The sequence below is a fragment of the Perissodus microlepis genome, chromosome 19 (genome assembly GCF_051167445.1).
Source record: "Perissodus microlepis isolate ML-2025 ecotype Zambia chromosome 19, ASM5116744v1, whole genome shotgun sequence".
NCBI lineage: Eukaryota > Metazoa > Chordata > Actinopteri > Cichliformes > Cichlidae > Perissodus > Perissodus microlepis.
The window spans coordinates 20,808,125-20,824,769 of NC_140479.1; the positions used below are offsets into that span (position 1 = coordinate 20,808,125).

Here is a 16,645-nt window from a genome sequence, read left to right on the forward strand (position 1 = left end):
TATATTGTCTCAGATGTTTAATCTCCCACAAGATATATGTCATGTGCATTTGTCAGATCACTGGGCAAACACTCTCTATGTGACTGGTAGCCTGGCTGCCATGACCACAAAAATGCAGACAACACATGCACAACGTAATCTCCGCTGAGACCTGCAACATTCATATGATGTAAATGCAAAACAGCATGCGTAATTGCATTCCAACATACCCCAATAATTTTGCTCTATGGCTGGATTTTGAAACCAGGTAAAGTATTGCAAGAAATTAAATAAAACAATAGCATCCCATTCCTTTGTTTGTTTCTGGAGATACTTTAACTTTTCATTTGATTTGATTTTTTTTTTTTTTTTGTGGCAAAATTAAATGCAAAAAAAGAGAGGGAGACAAATGCACACAGCTGTAAACTGCACTGAGCTGAGTTCAATTGGCAAACAGCTCTTCTTTCTTTTCATTTTTTCTCTTTTTTCATTTTTTTTTTACTTCAGGACTTAGAAAGAAATCTTTAGTCCCTGCTGAGATGGAGATGGATGTGTGGGTGCCCTTCCTCTTTGATTACACCCAGCTTTGCAGAGTCATCCTAGATGAGAAGGGACCAGCCTTTTCCCAGATCACCTGCAACGGTGAGCTGCAAAAATTCGTCTGTAACTGTATGTGCCCCCCCCCCCAATCTTTGTTTTCACTCTGACCTTCAGAAGATGCACACAAAGGCTCCCCTCAGCTCAGGCTGCTTGCTTTCCTTAAATAAGAGGAGAAGGGATGAGCAGAGAAAGGGCAGCTCTTTCAGCATTCAGAATAATGATCAGCTTTTCTCATCCCTGCACATTACAAGTAAATTCTCACAACAGTTTGCTCAGTAATATATCACCCAAACACTCCGTCAGAGCTGAGGCCAGTGTCTGATTTGATGCATGTCATATAGACTAAAAGTTCCCCCAGGCCACTTCTTTATGTAGCATAAGTATTGATGCGCCTCGTGGAAGCAGCATCAGTGTTGCAACACATTGCAGATTGGTGAGATCCTGCACAAGGTGTGTCCTGCGGTAGGTTTTTCTTTTCCTTTTTTTCCTCCTTTTTTTTTTAACTAAGTGGGTGTGGCTTAATTCTTCACTGCACCAAGGCAAAACTTCCACTGGATATCTGTGTGATAGGTCAGCTCCAAACAAGCTCCAGCAGCGGACACAAAGTACTGCACCTCACACATTTCTGGTGTACATTAATCCCACTTTTATTTTCCACAGAAAAAAAAAAGATGTTAGTTTTTTTCTGATCTGTTTCGGTTACATTTTAAAACCATTCTATGAAAAACTGTAGCACCAGAGCAGATTTCTATTGCCCGTTCTTTGATAAAAATTTCAATTTTGTGCTATTTTTCAGTTTTTATCAGCTCGGTTTGGGGAGAGACATTTCTTGTATATAAAAAAAGAGTAGCACTTCATTTCTTCTTCCAGTCATTTGCAAAATAAAACAGATAAAATTTTATATCTCTTTTCTTTTTCGTTTAAATCACAACAAATACATTTAAAGCAAATAAGAAATTAGGCGGTATTTAGCATAATCCAAGCAGGGAATCGGCTTTCATGATGATTATTATATATTTATATATTCATATGTATACATATCTATATATATATATATCATGTCTATATACAAGTATGGCACTTGATTACACAAAAGCAAGAAAACACTTCACAAATAAAAGCAGTGGGCGCTTTGGTGTGTCATAAATTAAGGAAATCACAGACGTTAGCGTTTTGCAGCAAATTCACCAGATACTGTTTTGCAAGTTAGCTATTAAGCAGTGGAATGGATACATGTGTTAAGGTCAGTGGTGCAACACAGGCAACAAAAAAACATGAAGTAAGCTGATGTGTTTTATCTACGCTGAACCATAGTCAGTAAGGATTTATATATCTATATTTATATATAAATCTGGGTGGTTGATTTTTTTTTCCTTTGTATGGTGCCATTTAATTAGGTTGGTGCCAAAAACAAAACAGGTGGAAAGAAAATGTCTTAAAAACACCGTCAGGTCAGTAGCACATTTGGATAAGGTCAGGCTCTCGAGTGTTCACCTCTTAGTGCAATTATTTTTGCATTTACTCTCTTCAAGTACAGCATAACAGCCCCAGAGTAAATATGTGAACACGTTAACATGGTCTCCGTTTACCATCCTACAGAGTATAAACGTTACTAAAAAGTTGCATCAGTGCAAGAATAAATAAGTAAACAAACGTGTAATCCACGCTTGCCATGAAGTCTGTCAAAGACCAACAAATTAAAAAAAAAATTGCCCACTCTTTAAGTCATGACACGAATTCGGCGTGCACAGCTGTCCATCATGTCCATCATGGTTTTTGTTTTTTACATGTTTTTTTTTCCACGTGTGTTACACATAAGCTGAGTCACTGGATTGAGTGCGGCCAAAATTAGGCACACTCATCCTTGGCAAGTCCTTATTTCTGATTTCATAAATGGACTTTCGCCGAGCCTGCACGCCTCGCACGGCCGTTTTGATTTTCCGCCAGCCCAAGTGATTGAGTTCTGCCAGGTTCAACACCACACAAAACCCACTGACAGCGAACATGAAGACCAGGAACACCGTCTTCTCCGTGGGTCTGGAGACGTAGCACTCGACATCTTTTATGCAGGGGTAGCGATCACATTCATACACCGAGGGGACGTTGAATCCATACAAGAAATACTGACCCACCAAAAAGCCTATTTCCAGCGCGTTTCTGAAAACCACCTGGATGATGTAAAACCTGGAGATGCCCTCTTGCCTCCTCATTTTGGACTTTGTAGTTCTCATGGCCGAATTGGGGATCTCTTTGACTTCTAAACAGTCTGGCTCGGCTTCTTTGGTGGAGTTCTCTGTGTTCTGAAGTACTCCATTAACAATGGTGTTCTTTATCTTTTTGCTCTCGTCTCGTTTCAGCGAATCTTGATCCTTATCTAGTGTCAGATAGACTGTTGAGTAGCGCCGCTCCTTCTGCTTGGCCGACTGATGCACCGAGTATGTGATAAAACAAAGGCTCGGAGTGCACACCATGATGATTTGAAAAACCCAATATCTAATGTGTGAAATGGGGAATGCCTTGTCGTAGCATGCCTGGTTGCAACCCGGTTGCAAGGTGTTACAAACAAACATGGTCTGCTCGTCATCATAGACAGTCTCTCCAACTATCGCTACGATTAGAATCCGGAAGATGACCACCACTGTTAGTAGGATCCTAAAAAGCAAGCAAACAACAATGTGAAAATACGTGTAAATATGTACGGTTACTGTAAGCGTGGTTCAGTTGTGCGCTGCCTCGGTGGCTGATGCGCTTGGAGTCAAAATCTGGCGTGTTGGTGTAGGGAGCTGTCCAGTGCTGAAACAGGACGCTCTTTGACGTGTTATATGCTTCTAACAGCGTTATTCTCTCATGGATAATGTCACGTCTGTATATAGAGCGTGTGTTTTATGATTTAATGGGAATGACATGTAGGAATCGGTGTTGCCGTTACTGTACCTGTGTGTGCTTTGTTAATGGAAGGAGGTGATAACGCCGACTCTCGTTCAATCTTTGTCTGCCACCCATGAGTGCACAACCACCACTCAAACTCACCACCAAACATCAAATGGATAAATGGATGAATGAACACATGAAACGACACATGGATTTTAGTTTAGGCTTTCAACTTCGCAGCACCATCCCAGGTTCTGAAGAGACAGCTGTTAACTGATCTACTCAGCTGTCTCGCTTAGGAGGAGGACGACGACGACGACAAAAAAAGGATATCTGTGGAACAAGACAGAAAAATCCACAACACAGACACGAAGACTGGGCACCATGCTACAGAAGATCCTGGAGGTAAAAGACAGAAACGGGGGACTGGGAACCATGCTAAAGACGATCCTGGAGGCTGCTGCGTTTCTTCGGTTGATCTTGGTTTTTGTTGGTCATCTTACCTTCCGATCATAGTAGAGTGCTGCTGGACAGCAGCCTCCAGGAGCCTCTCTAGTATAGTCCATTCCCCCATTTCTGAGCATCCGGAGGAGACGAGAGCGCAACGGCACTGTGTTCAAATCCCTCCAAAAAGAAAGGGTTTTATTTCCCGTCCGCCTTCTTTCTGTCTATTGCTGTTGTCAGTCTCCACAAGGCTCGATTTTAGCTAAAAAATGCATCCGTCACGGGATGCTGCTACCGTCCTCGTCTCTCTCTTTCTCTCTGCGCGCTATCTGGTTGGTTATGCGCTGAGCGCGCAGCGCCAGTCCTGCTGTGTGTGCCGAGCGCTCCCACAACGTTGCCACACTTTTCCTTGTCATGAGAGTCTGAAGGGCTGATTACTATAAGCCCTCCTATTTTCGATCTTCAGATCAGTTTGATGGGCTGCGCGCTGCGTCTGGATGGAGGGAGGTTGGATTTAATGTCTTGCCAGCGTTAATCCGCCTTTAAGTAGTCTTCCCCCCTCCCTCCCACGCGTCACGTACGTGCAGACAGGTCGGTGGAGAGCAGCCAGAAGTATCAGGGTTTCTGATTTCCAGGTACTTAGTTTGGGACATAACGTGCACCGTCCAGTGGACTCTGCTGTAGACTAGGGTGTCCAGAGTGCTAGAATCAAAGGTTTATACATTTTTGCATGGCTTGCTTGAATCAAACCGGTACACTGTATTGTTACTTAACAAATTGAGGTACAAAACTGCACGTGCAGCCACATACAGCAACATCTATATTTTCTGGACAGTGTTTGTGGGGGCACCGTGTTCTGAGAACAAGGTCAAGGGGACTTTTCTGTTTTTGTTTTTTTTTGTTTTTTGTTTTTGTTTTTGTTTTTTTTTAGTTTATAGATAAACACACACTTACAGGCAGGCTGCGTCTACCTAGTGTTTCACATTGCATCAGTTTTAACAAAATCTATTGTTTTATCTGCGGTTCTAGGTTATATCTGAAACACAAAGCGAATGCAGCTTTATGGGCTAAGTGGAGGCAGTATTTCTTTCTTGGAGCAGACAGCTTTGCATACCCGGAGGATTCCTCCCCATGTCGCCGTCATCTTTGCCCGGTTGGTAGCTGTTGTTTCCACCTCGGGCAAAGATGATGCTCTGGATACAGTGACAGAGTGAAAGTACCATCCGAGTTGCTAATCGCTTTACAAGGCAGCCTGCCTGTCTGCCTGCCTCTCTCTGTTTGTGTGGAAGTTTAAAAATAGAAGCAAAATATGTGACCCCGCCCTGTATAACGCTCTGAGGCTTCAACCTATGGCACGGCACTGTGTACTCATGCTAATATTAGACTATTGTGTGGTTTATAGAACATGTTAAGTCAAAGCGCCCCCCCCCCCCCCCCCCAAAAAAAAAAAGTATATGTATGTATATGTATATGTATATATGTATATATGTATATATGTATATATGTATATATGTATATGTATACATATACATATACATATACATATACATACACATATATAGGAGCTTTATTACACAGACCTCTTTATATTAAAATTCTAGCTGGTTTCAAACACTTTGTGTCCCCATATATCTGCAGTTCTTAACCTCGGAGACGTGGTTTTCTGGTCACGTGACGGTGGCGTTTTCACTAAATGAAACTTTGCTAGGTTAATTTCTCATGAGGTGGCTTATCCTCTCCGCTCACTGTAATCTTTTCTAATTCAAATCTTTAATAACCTTTACTCATCCATCACGTGATGAAAGGGCAGAGCTTTGGCGCTTAAGGGAGAAGGAAAGAAAGGGGCTGGGCAGGCTGTTTGTTTATTAATAAACTTGTACATCTTCACATAAAATTGCACTTGTGTAAACAAAAAAACATTAACAGCAACGCGCGAATTGTTGTTTTTAGTTGTAATAAAGGGCGAGGTAATAAAGGGTGAGTGCAATGCGGAGGTGGGCAGGTGGACTCTTAGAAGCACTTCCTGTGGACAATGGAGGGTCCAGCCTCGTCGTACTCCTGCTTGCTAATCCACATCTGCTGGAAGGTGGACAGCGAGGCGAGGATGGAGCCGCCGATCCACACAGAGTATTTCCTCTCAGGGGGGGCGATGATCTAAACACAAGCACGTTTGTCAACTTGGGAAAATTACAAATAAATGTGTTATTCAACAGTGTGTTAAGTTACCTTAATCTTCATGGTGCTGGGGGCGAGAGCTGTGATTTCCTTCTGCATGCGGTCAGCGATACCCGGATACATGGTGGTGCCGCCGGACATAACGTTGTTAGCGTACAGGTCTTTACGGATGTCAATGTCGCACTTCATGATGCTGTTGTATGTGGTTTCGTGAATGCCAGCGGATTCCATTCCTTGGCAAACACACAGAATAAGTGAGTGAGTTTTTACCTCGTGCAGCAAAGTACACATCTGACAGCGCGGTCAGCTGCCACAACAGGTGCTGAAAGGGACAGCTCCGCCAACAGCTGATGTTTGCGGAGCTAAGGTCAATGTGAAGTGGAAGGCACTGCTTTAGACAACTGATATGCATTTAACGGTAATAAGGTGGTAAATCGGTGATGGATATATCGGAAGCTCCACTTGGCTGCCATAGTTAGTCAAAAATGTGAGAAATAGACGTGTATATGCTTAGAAAACAATTCATGTACAAATGTGTGGTAGTATTCTATGAATAGGCCTAAGGAATAATTAACAGTTATAAGCAAGCATTAAATATTGAGAGCCATATTAAGACCCAGATATTAGACTGATTCTTTGACTGACAGCTACCCCTCCTGCTTCACGATTGGTTCACATTAATATTGTAACAAGTTCCAGCTTGGAATTGAACTGATGGAAACGTTCCTTACACCAGAAGAAAGTGAGTTTAACAGTCTGTACATTGCAGTGAAGGTCAGACTATACGTGAATGACTATTGCAGGGACTTACAGTTAATTCAGCGCGACATTTCAACAGTGTCACTGCAATTAAATTAGTGCTTAGATGTTGTGTTCGCTTTTACGCACCAATGAATGAGGGTTGGAAGAGGGTTTCCGGGCAGCGGAAACGCTCATTGCCGATGGTGATGACCTGGCCGTCGGGCAACTCGTAGCTCTTTTCTAGAGAAGAGGATGAGGCGGCGGTGGCCATCTCGTTTTCAAAGTCCAGAGCGACGTAGCACAGCTTCTCCTTGATGTCACGAACAATCTCGCGTTCAGCTGACGGAGATAGACAGGCGCGTTGTAGTCAGAAAAAATGTACTTTGGACACAAGATAAATCTCTCCTCTGATACCGTGTTATAATAATTCTTTGTATCTTTATACCCGTGTTGATTGTTGAAATAAAACAAAATAAAAGTAAAGTAAAAGTAAATGATGTTTGAGCGATGTTTTAGTGCTTTACAGGTCGCCCGTGTTTGAAATTTGTGACTAACGCTTTACACTCACCGGTTGTGACAAAAGAATAACCACGCTCCGTCAGGATCTTCATGAGGTAATCTGTGAGGTCACGGCCGGCCAAGTCTAAGCGCATGATGGCGTGGGGAAGAGCGTACCCTTCATAGATGGGGACATTGTGGGTCACACCATCACCGGAGTCAAGGACAATACCTAGAGCCAACAGAGAATATGTAAACATTTAATGTACCTTTTTTTAATCTACTCAAATGCTGCACAGCACCTGTCGGAGGTCTGTGTCATACCTGTGGTACGCCCAGACGCGTACAAGGACAGCACTGCCTGGATGGCCACATACATTGCGGGGACATTGAAAGTCTCAAACATGATCTGTGTCATCTTTTCTCTGTTGGCCTTTGGGTTGAGGGGGGCTTCTGTCAATAGAGTGGGGTGCTCCTCTGGGGCCACGCGCAGCTCGTTGTAAAAGCTGTGGTGCCAGATTTTCTCCATGTCGTCCCAGTTGGTGATGATGCCGTGTTCGATGGGGTACTTTAGTGTCAGGATTCCTCTTTTGCTCTGGGCCTCGTCCCCGACGTAGGAGTCCTTCTGGCCCATACCAACCATGACGCCCTGAAAACATCAGGAATCGGTGAAGTGATGTAGTGAAGGATTTACTGATGATTAGAACAAAACATGGCTGGTGGGTTTCCTCCAGTGTAAACAATAGATGCGTGCGCAATTACGCACAACTCTTCTTATCCTTGCAAAGCCTTAGATTATTTTTGATTAAGTATAAATCATGCATACACGTCTCTACAGTGCCACTGTTGTGTTTATGAACAGTTTAAATTACCTGGTGACGTGGGCGACCAACAATGGAAGGGAACACCGCTCGTGGTGCGTCATCTCCGGCGAAACCCGCCTTCACCAGTCCAGAACCGTTATCACACACCAGGGCTGTAGTCTCCTCGTCGTCACACATGGCGGCAGGTCTGCAACAGACAGGCGGGTGCGCGCACGAGCACAATTAGTTCCGATAACAGTTGTCCTGTTCTTTTTGTTTTGTTTTGGGGTTTTTTGTTGTTGTTGTTGTTGTTTGTTTGTTTTTTGATTGGGCGATTAAAGAGGTTCCCTTCTCTTTATAGGTTCAGCGCAAACAGCACACATAAGATCGTTTTTGGTGGATCCTGAAGCCAGAAAACTGGTTATGGATAATAATAAATTAGTTTTATGTAATATATCACATAACAAACTACATATTTCACGAATTTGAGAGTTGTTTATTCGGATATTTAAGTCCCTAACACTAGCGCTGTGTAGCGTAATAGCGTTGTTAGGACTTTGCATCAGTTGTAATCCACAAAAGAAGTTGATGATCCACATGTCGCTTTTGATGAAATGATCGGTTTAATTTAGATAATGATTCTTGTAAGTAAAAGATGGAGGTCATTGCCGTTTGCATTAAAGTCCTGGATCGATCCTAGTGTAATAAATCCAGTGTTTGTCATTTTTTCACTCCCGTTTGATCGGCTGTGAGTACTCACCAGATCAGCACCAGAGGCCGACTCTTGAGTGTGTAAACCAGGGGTGCTGAAATGTCATGCCCCGCCAGTTTATACTCTGACAGTGTCCATGAGAAGGGGCCGACCAGTGCGACCCCTTCTCCATATTTGGTAGCCCACTGCCCCATTGACAACAGCTTCTCCATGAAAGGCATGACAAGTAGAGGGATATCCCCATCTGTGCCTGCTCCCCATTTATGGACGACAGGGATGCGGACAAAGAGACAATGAGAGGCTTCCTTATGATCCCTCTCGATAAATCACTGTAGGATTATTTAGAAACATCGCCGTGTCTGGAAAAGTTCTAATCTAGTCACACATTTCTATCTTACAGAATTGTTTGAACCCAGCCAAACTAAGTAAATTCCTACATTTAAACATGGGTTACACTTTCCTGTATAATCATTGTTTACACAATTCTGTCCATATAAGAACTGAAAGGTGTAATATTGGTCAATATATGCACAGCTTTTTTTTCTTTTCTTTTTTTGCTATTGTAATATATTTGCTTGTAGATTTAAAGGACACAGACTGTGCCAAGTGCAGAGACCACTTGTGCCACAAACCTGGTGTGAGCGGCTCTTTGACTTTTTACAAGCGTCAAACCTCTCGTGTTGATTTTGTGTTAAACAAAGCATCTTCCTGAAGAAATAGTCTCATTCTGGTGCAGCGACTATGTATATGTTTAACATCCTCGACTTGTCACGAGGCAAAGGAAAAGAGATGTTCACAGATGCATTCAAATATTTGCATAAAATCTTTAAGTTTCCATGATTGTAATGGTCTCTCTGTAAAATATTGATGTTGTGGCCATAGTGCACGCTGCTTGTTTGCCTTTGGAATATACTCTAGTTCATGATTGAGCCCCTTCTGTTGTGTTTGCATTGAGTGTATTGAGCATAAAATACATGCATGAACCCACAGTCAAAAATAGAGGCAATTACTTGGTCATAGTATAATGTCAAAGGTCATTGTGGTATGCTGAAGGCACTTCTACTTGTTTCTTTCTCTCTGTCTGAACAGATAGTATTACCTCAAACACCAAATACTGTTCTAATAATTACCTTGTGATGTAAGAACAGCCACAGATAATGCATTCTTCCTTGTAGGAAACCTTTGCAGATAAGTCAGATGTAACGCTGATACTATTTGCTGTTTCCGACATCAAAACAATAAAGAAAAGGGGAAATCTTCTGTTGTGACATGTGCCATATTCTTTCTTTATTCCTGCACTGAGGAAAGAACAAGACACAAGAAATGACATTGCCAGTATACTTGAAACAGACAGAACCCAAGTTCTGAAGGCTGGAAAATAACATTGGCTAAGAGCAGTGGATGGTCCCACCACAAGGAGGACAAGACAAAAGGGCACAGCAAGCCATGAATCATATGCTGCTGTCACCCGACCCCAAGCCATAACCCTTCACTGTGTGACTCTTTGTTTTGGTGTTATGTAATAATTGGTAGGCAGTGGTCTGCTTTAAGCATCCCTTTGCCCCAGCATTTAAATATATTCCTAATATTTTTTTGACCATAGCTAAGTTAAGTCCATCTAGGAAGACCAGCACTGTAACTGTAGCTTAAGGTGGACATCTTTGCCCGTGTTCCAAAATATTATAGTTTGAAAATGACATTTCAGTGTTAGCCGCTGTTCTCTGCAGGTTCTGTCACTGCCAGGGTTCGTTCTTAGGATATATATTGTGTAACCATAAAATAATTTTTATGTCTGTTTTCCTAGCCTGTTTTCCACGGGTGTGAAAGGCTCACACCAGTGCCTGAAAAATACACAGAGACACTTGGAGGCTGCTCAAATAATCCTGTAGTGTGACTTTCACTTTAGCAGTTACTGAGATTAAATCATTGTGGCATGATCGTTCTTGTCCCGCTCACAACCCCTCCGGAGATCATCATCATTACTCAGCAGCGGAGATGAGCTAATAAGGACAAAAACTGTCCAGAACAAAAAAGTATATTGATTTTCTATGGGGAATTCATCATTAATAAAGCGCAAGTCTTTTTAATGAACCCAGCCTGGATGGAAGTCATTCACCTGATAGAGGCAAGGTGTTGTACCTAGGTGGGAAAAGGGAAGGGCTGTTGAAATGTCCCAGGATTGAAGCATTTAATCGATTCATCAGAAGCTCGCTTGATATAAACTGTCTGGAAATGCTTTGGCCATTCCAACATTCATCTTTCTTGAGCACCAGGAGCCACTGAAAGGTCACAGCCAAAAGAAGACATGAAGCATATTGCTCAGTGAAAACTGGGTGTCCTCTTTCTGGCCCGTGCACTGAATACTGAGTGACATGTTGTTGGCTTAAGTTAAAGTCTTCTGCTGGGTACCGCAAAGGAGCGCACGGTTTGGATCACTGTCACTATGCCTGAAGTTACACTGCAAGCATTTGCTCATTCATTATCACTGATACTTGGACAGTAAGCTGCACTTTCCTAAAGTGCACAGTTTCCAGTTTTTAGACCTTATGAACATCTGTTACATAATAAGCTCATGAGGCTACTCTCAAGAGAAAATAAGTGCTGATTTTGGCAAAGAAAGTCCAAGTTTAGGTCTACCACATCTGTCTACACACACACGGAAAATGTTACATTTTTAATTGAGTAATCTAAACAATATCACAATTCTTAGTGCATTTGTTTGTTTTCTATAACTAACTTTAACTATTCAAATTGACTAATATACAATTCACAAAAAACGCCAACAAGAAATTCATATTTTGCAGTCTAAACATGTTTTTCTCAATAAATCACTTAAACAATATTTTTTTTTGTTAAAATTGTTTATGATTCATTCAATTGAATAATTAAAAACACAATTAATAGACTAATTTTAGTCTATAATTGTGTAAATCTTTGCAAAACAAAACTTTGCATGAATCTAATTATAAGATTTGTAATGTAGTTACACTGTTAACTAATTAATCATATTTCCATAATTAAAGTCTTAATGCAGCACAGTAAAACTGGGTCAAACCTCTTTACTTTGGGGGATGTTGACTTAAAGACATCCGTGGTGAAATATTTATACTTGTTTACTTAGTCTGTGATCATCTATTTCCTGATTTAAATTATTTGAGCATACTGAGTGTAGTATTTTCATATACTAGATTGCACAAAATAATGGGTCCAAACATGCTTATGGTATTATATATGCTCATTTTTTTTGATGCAGAATTTAGACTGTTTAATGTAACCAGCTATGGGAAAAATAAAACCTCAAATTCCCATTTAGGTGATTCCCATTAAAGGTAAAATTCCCACTTGTTGTTTCTATTGAAGGGCATTTTGTAGACAAGATACAAAGAACAACTACAACAACAAAAAACTTTGCAAAGGTTCTGAGACCAGGAGAAGTTCTCCCTCCTGGTGTCCAGACGAATGGCAAATTGACATTTACTCATATAGCTAGCATCCACATCACCATGTGTTTTTGTGTGCATGCGCACGCCTGTGTTTGGGGGAGAAATTACAGAGCAGTATGTGGCCAATTGTTTGGGAAAGCGTATACTCATCTTCTCTCTTTTTGCCTCCCAGGTTTCCCTGAAGCCAAAAGGAACAGACTTTTTCCATAGCCAGTCTCAGACCCCAATAAAAAATTTACTAGCTCCTCTCTCTCTCTCTCTCTCTCTCTCTCTCTCTCTCTCTGTCTGTCTCTCTCTCTCTCAATCAGCATCAAGGCCCTTTGCCTTCTGTTTCCTCTGCCAAGATTTCTGGAGTGAAAAGCAGACAAAGTTGAATTAAAATCTGGCTTTTCGCAAGTGACTTTTCTCCTCGGGATATTTGGGAGCAGAATTGGGCAGACAAAAAGCAATGTAACTAGGTCTCATATTGCACCCACATAAATATTGCAATATGCATTTGGGCATTGGCTACTTCATTTATTAAAGAAATCTGTGTCAGATTATAGCCGGCATTTGAAAGAATGATTGAAGTTTTGTCACAGTTTCAGTCAATAGTGAGGGCTAGAAAATGGGCATAAGAAGCAGTTTAGTTTGAACATGAATAATTTATGAATCAAATTTGAATAAGCTTCAACAATGACAGCTACACGGATTTGTAGGTAGGCTGCTCGGCAAGAGTATTTTGGTAAGTATTTAGAGGCGCTCCTAAGTGTTGAATCCTGAGCTATTTTGGTGGTGGCTGAGAACACATGATGCCAGTCAAAACTGATAGGGAAGCTTCTGACTTTTTAAGCAAAGAACCAGCGCACCCGAGGACGCACAGCTAAACAGGTTTTGCTTTTTGCCTCGCACACATTTCAGCTGTTTTAGTTAGCCTCCACAGCATATACGTATTTGCAATTCTAACACGCTGCTTGTGTTGCGTCATGCACCCTACTGGTTTCAGAGATGCTGTTATGGAGGTAAATCTGCTCCACACTCCAAAGGACACTATGCCGCATGAAAGTACTGCACATTTTCCCTCCAATAAATAGTTCAGTTATGCACTGCTATTTCATGACCCCATCTGCCCCTTTGGTATTTCTTTTGAGCTGTAATTCTGTTTCATGTGGTGCTGTTCATCTCACCACCAGCATCAAAAAGTATGTATATTACAAGATAAAAGAAGGTAAGGTGCTTCAGATGGACCTTTGAGCTGACTTTTTCATTGAACTTACTGTGATGTTTGCAGTGAATATATATACCGGACACTTTACACTTTATTAGCTACACCTTGCTAATACAGAGTTGGACTCCTTTAGTTCAGTTCCTTCAGAACTGCCTTAATCTTTTATGGCATAGATTCAACAAAGTACTGGAGACATTCCTATGAGATTTTGGTCCATGTTGATATGATACCATCACACAGTTGCAGAGAATTTGTGGCCTAAACTTCTATGGTACAAATCTGCTGTTCTACCCAAGGTTATCTATTGAATTTGACTGTGAAGGCCGTTTGAGTACAGTGAACTTACTGTCATACTTTGAGTTTTCTGCCATGTAGCATTGTCTAACTGGAGACAGCCATCAGAGGTTGGGGACACTATAGTCATAAAGGGATAAACGTGGTCTGCAACAATACTCTAGGTCACAGGGGTGTCGAACTCCAGGCCTCGAGGGTCCTGCAGGTTTCAGATCTCACCCTGGGTCAACACACCTGAATCAAATGATTAGTTCATTACCAGGCCTCTGGAGAACTTCAAGACATGTTGAGGAGGTAATTTAGCCATATAAATCAGCTGTGTTGGATCAAGGACACATCTAAAACCTGCAGGACGCCGGCCCTCAAGGCCTGGAGTTCGACACCTGTGCTCTAGGATGTGGGGTTTAAATGATGCTCAGTTGATACTGAGGGACCTAAAATGTGTCATGAAAATATGTTTCACACATTACAACCACCAGTACTCTGAGCCATTGATAAAAGACAGTATAGATCCTTGTTTTTGTGTTTTTTATGCCCAATTCTGACCCTACCATCTGGATGTCACCGCAGAAATCAAGACTCATCACACCAGGCAACCTTCTTCAATTTTGGTGAGCCCATGCAAATTGTAGCCTTGGTTAAGTAGTTGGACCTGGTGCGGTCTTCTGCTATTGTAGCTCATCTGCTTGAACGGTTGATATGTTGTGCTTTCAGAGATGCTGTTCTGCCTATTTTGGCTGTAACAAGTGGATATTTGAGTTAGTGTCTCCTTCTGATCAGCTTGAAGCAGCCTGGCCATGATGCTCTCTGGCATTTCACCCAGAGAACTGCTACTCGCTGGATATTTTCTCTTCTTTGGACCATTCTCTGCAAATCCTAGAAGTGGTTGTGTGTGAAAATCCCAGTAGATCATCAGTTTCTGAAATATTTAGGCCAGCCTATCTGAGACAATAATCATGCCATTTACAGAGTCACAAAAATCACCTTTCTTTCCTATTTTGATGCTTAGTTTGAACTTTATCAGGTCATCTTGAGCATAACCCACATGCCTAGATGGATTGAGTTGCCACCATGTGACTGGCTAATTAGATATTTGCATTAATAAGCAGTGGAAGCGGTGTGCCTAATGAAGTGGCTGAGTGTATTTTCTAATGCCTTTGATACCTAAAAATACCTAAAAATACCTAAAAAAAAAAAAAAAAAAAAATATATATATATATATATATATATATATATATATATATATATACATGAGTGAGACAGATAAATACGAAGGCATGCCGGCTCGGACGTCGCCCGGGTCAACAAGGTCCGCGTCAGGTGCTGAGGAACCAGGGCACCCTGACGACAAGTGGGCTACTGGAACAAGAAGGCATCGGTGGGCAAGAGACGAAAACAGGGCGTTGTTGGAATGCTACTACACAAGTAACCCTGGCGGAAGGGGCTACATGAATAGGATGAGGGACCTATGGATTCTTCGATACCCAACATCCACAATGACGGCGAAACAACTAGTAGCTCAGTGTTCCAACATTCGAAAGAAGGGACTGCTATCACAGCTAGAGATTGACGAGGTACAACATAAATGCTACGGCAAGGAGGAGTCAGGACGCCAGGTCAGGGGGGAGATATCATCACCCCCACCCGAGATTGGGTACATAGCCCCAAGTGCGATAGGAGAAGGATCGTTGAGTGCGAGAGGAACTGACCTGAGAAATGGGATCATGGCCAAGCTTGAAACCTGGATCCCCCGTAGCCGGTTACCAAGATTACGTGAAGTACCCTCAGAAGGTCTGCTAGATGATGTTAATGCAGCACTACGGACAATACCTACAACCACGATTACCGACACTAACAAACTGATCTACAATATGGCAGCAGTGATCAGTGAGATGCTTGGCTACAAGTTGAACAGCCACAAGGGGCAGTACCCTCCATGGAGAAGGAGGCTAGAGAGCAAGATCAAAGCAGCACGGAGGGAGGTTAGCCAACTAACGGAGTTGCAGAAAGGTGCGGCAAAGAAGGTGCATAAGAAATACAGCAAACTGTCCATACCTGAGGCCTTGGAAACTGCCAAGCAAAGACTCACAGCCTTGGCCAGCCGCTTGAGGAGGTACACCAGAGAGATAGAAGGCAGGAGAATAAACCAGCTGTTCTCCACAGAACCAGCAAAGGTGTACTCTCAGTGGCAAGGGAACAATAAGAGAACAGCACCACCAAGGCTGGAGACGGAGCAATACTGGAAGAGCATATGGGAGAAGGACGCAACCCATAACAGCAATGCTCAGTGGCTAGTGGATCTGAGGGCAGACCATAGCAACCTCCCTGAACAGGGACCAGTAACCATCACAGTGGCAGATATCCAAGAAAGGGTCTCCAGTATGAAGAGTTGGACAGCACCAGGGCCCGACATGGTTCACGCCTACTGGCTGAAGAAGCTGACTGCACTCCACGAGCGTCTGGCAGCACAAATGAACCAGCTGCTAGTTAACGAGAGACACCTGGAATGGCTAACCGAAGGTCGAACGGTCCTGATCCCCAAGGACCCCAAGAAGGGACCGGTCCCATCCAACTACCGACCAATAACCTGCCTCAGTACTACATGGAAGCTCCTGTCAGGCATCATATCGGCTAAGATGAACAGGCACATGGGTCAATACATGAGTGGGGCACAGAAAGGGATTGGCAAGAATACCAGAGGTGCAAAACACCAGCTACTGGTAGACAGAACAGTCAGTCGAGACTGCAAGACCAGACTGACCAACCTGTGCACTGCCTGGATTGATTACAAGAAGGCCTATGACTCAATGCCCCACAGCTGGATCCTGGAATGCTTAGAATTGTACAAGATCAACAGGACCCTAAGAGCCTTCATCAG

The 16,645-nt window shown here is 42.5% G+C and overlaps 2 protein-coding genes across 2 annotated transcripts; both read right to left on the bottom strand.

Annotated features, from left to right (window-relative positions):
• Window positions 1–1,201: 1,201 nt before the first annotated feature.
• On the bottom strand, window positions 1,202–4,430 carry LOC146365931 (gap junction delta-2 protein). The gene is made up of 2 exons (XM_084915265.1): window positions 3,954–4,430; window positions 1,202–3,231 (listed from the first exon to the last, which is right to left on the bottom strand). The coding sequence occupies exons 1-2, from the start codon at window positions 4,022–4,024 to the stop codon at window positions 2,388–2,390; spliced, it is 915 nt and encodes a 304-aa protein (XP_084771391.1). The 5' UTR covers window positions 4,025–4,430; the 3' UTR covers window positions 1,202–2,387.
• A 1,288-nt stretch (window positions 4,431–5,718) lies between these two features.
• On the bottom strand, window positions 5,719–8,972 carry LOC146365932 (actin, alpha cardiac muscle 1). The gene is made up of 7 exons (XM_084914022.1): window positions 8,872–8,972; window positions 8,181–8,319; window positions 7,633–7,957; window positions 7,379–7,540; window positions 6,958–7,149; window positions 6,121–6,302; window positions 5,719–6,048 (listed from the first exon to the last, which is right to left on the bottom strand). The coding sequence occupies exons 2-7, from the start codon at window positions 8,307–8,309 to the stop codon at window positions 5,905–5,907; spliced, it is 1,134 nt and encodes a 377-aa protein (XP_084770148.1). The 5' UTR covers window positions 8,310–8,319; window positions 8,872–8,972; the 3' UTR covers window positions 5,719–5,904.
• Window positions 8,973–16,645: the final 7,673 nt, after the last annotated feature.

What these genes read in the sequence shown, in the direction of transcription:
- LOC146365931 (XM_084915265.1), bottom strand. Translation starts at nt 4,024, where the DNA reads ATGGGGGAATGGACTATACTAGAGAGGCTCCTGGAGGCTGCTGTCCAG. An exon ending in CACTCTACTATGATCGGAAG is followed by an intron (nt 3,232 to 3,953) that starts GTAAGATGACCA and finishes CTTGCTTTTTAG; the next exon opens with GATCCTACTAACAGTGGTGG.
- LOC146365932 (XM_084914022.1), bottom strand. Translation starts at nt 8,309, where the DNA reads ATGTGTGACGACGAGGAGACTACAGCCCTGGTGTGTGATAACGGTTCT. An exon ending in TTATTCTTTTGTCACAACCG is followed by an intron (nt 7,150 to 7,378) that starts GTGAGTGTAAAG and finishes TATCTCCGTCAG; the next exon opens with CTGAACGCGAGATTGTTCGT. An exon ending in CCAGCACCATGAAGATTAAG is followed by an intron (nt 6,049 to 6,120) that starts GTAACTTAACAC and finishes GCTTGTGTTTAG; the next exon opens with ATCATCGCCCCCCCTGAGAG.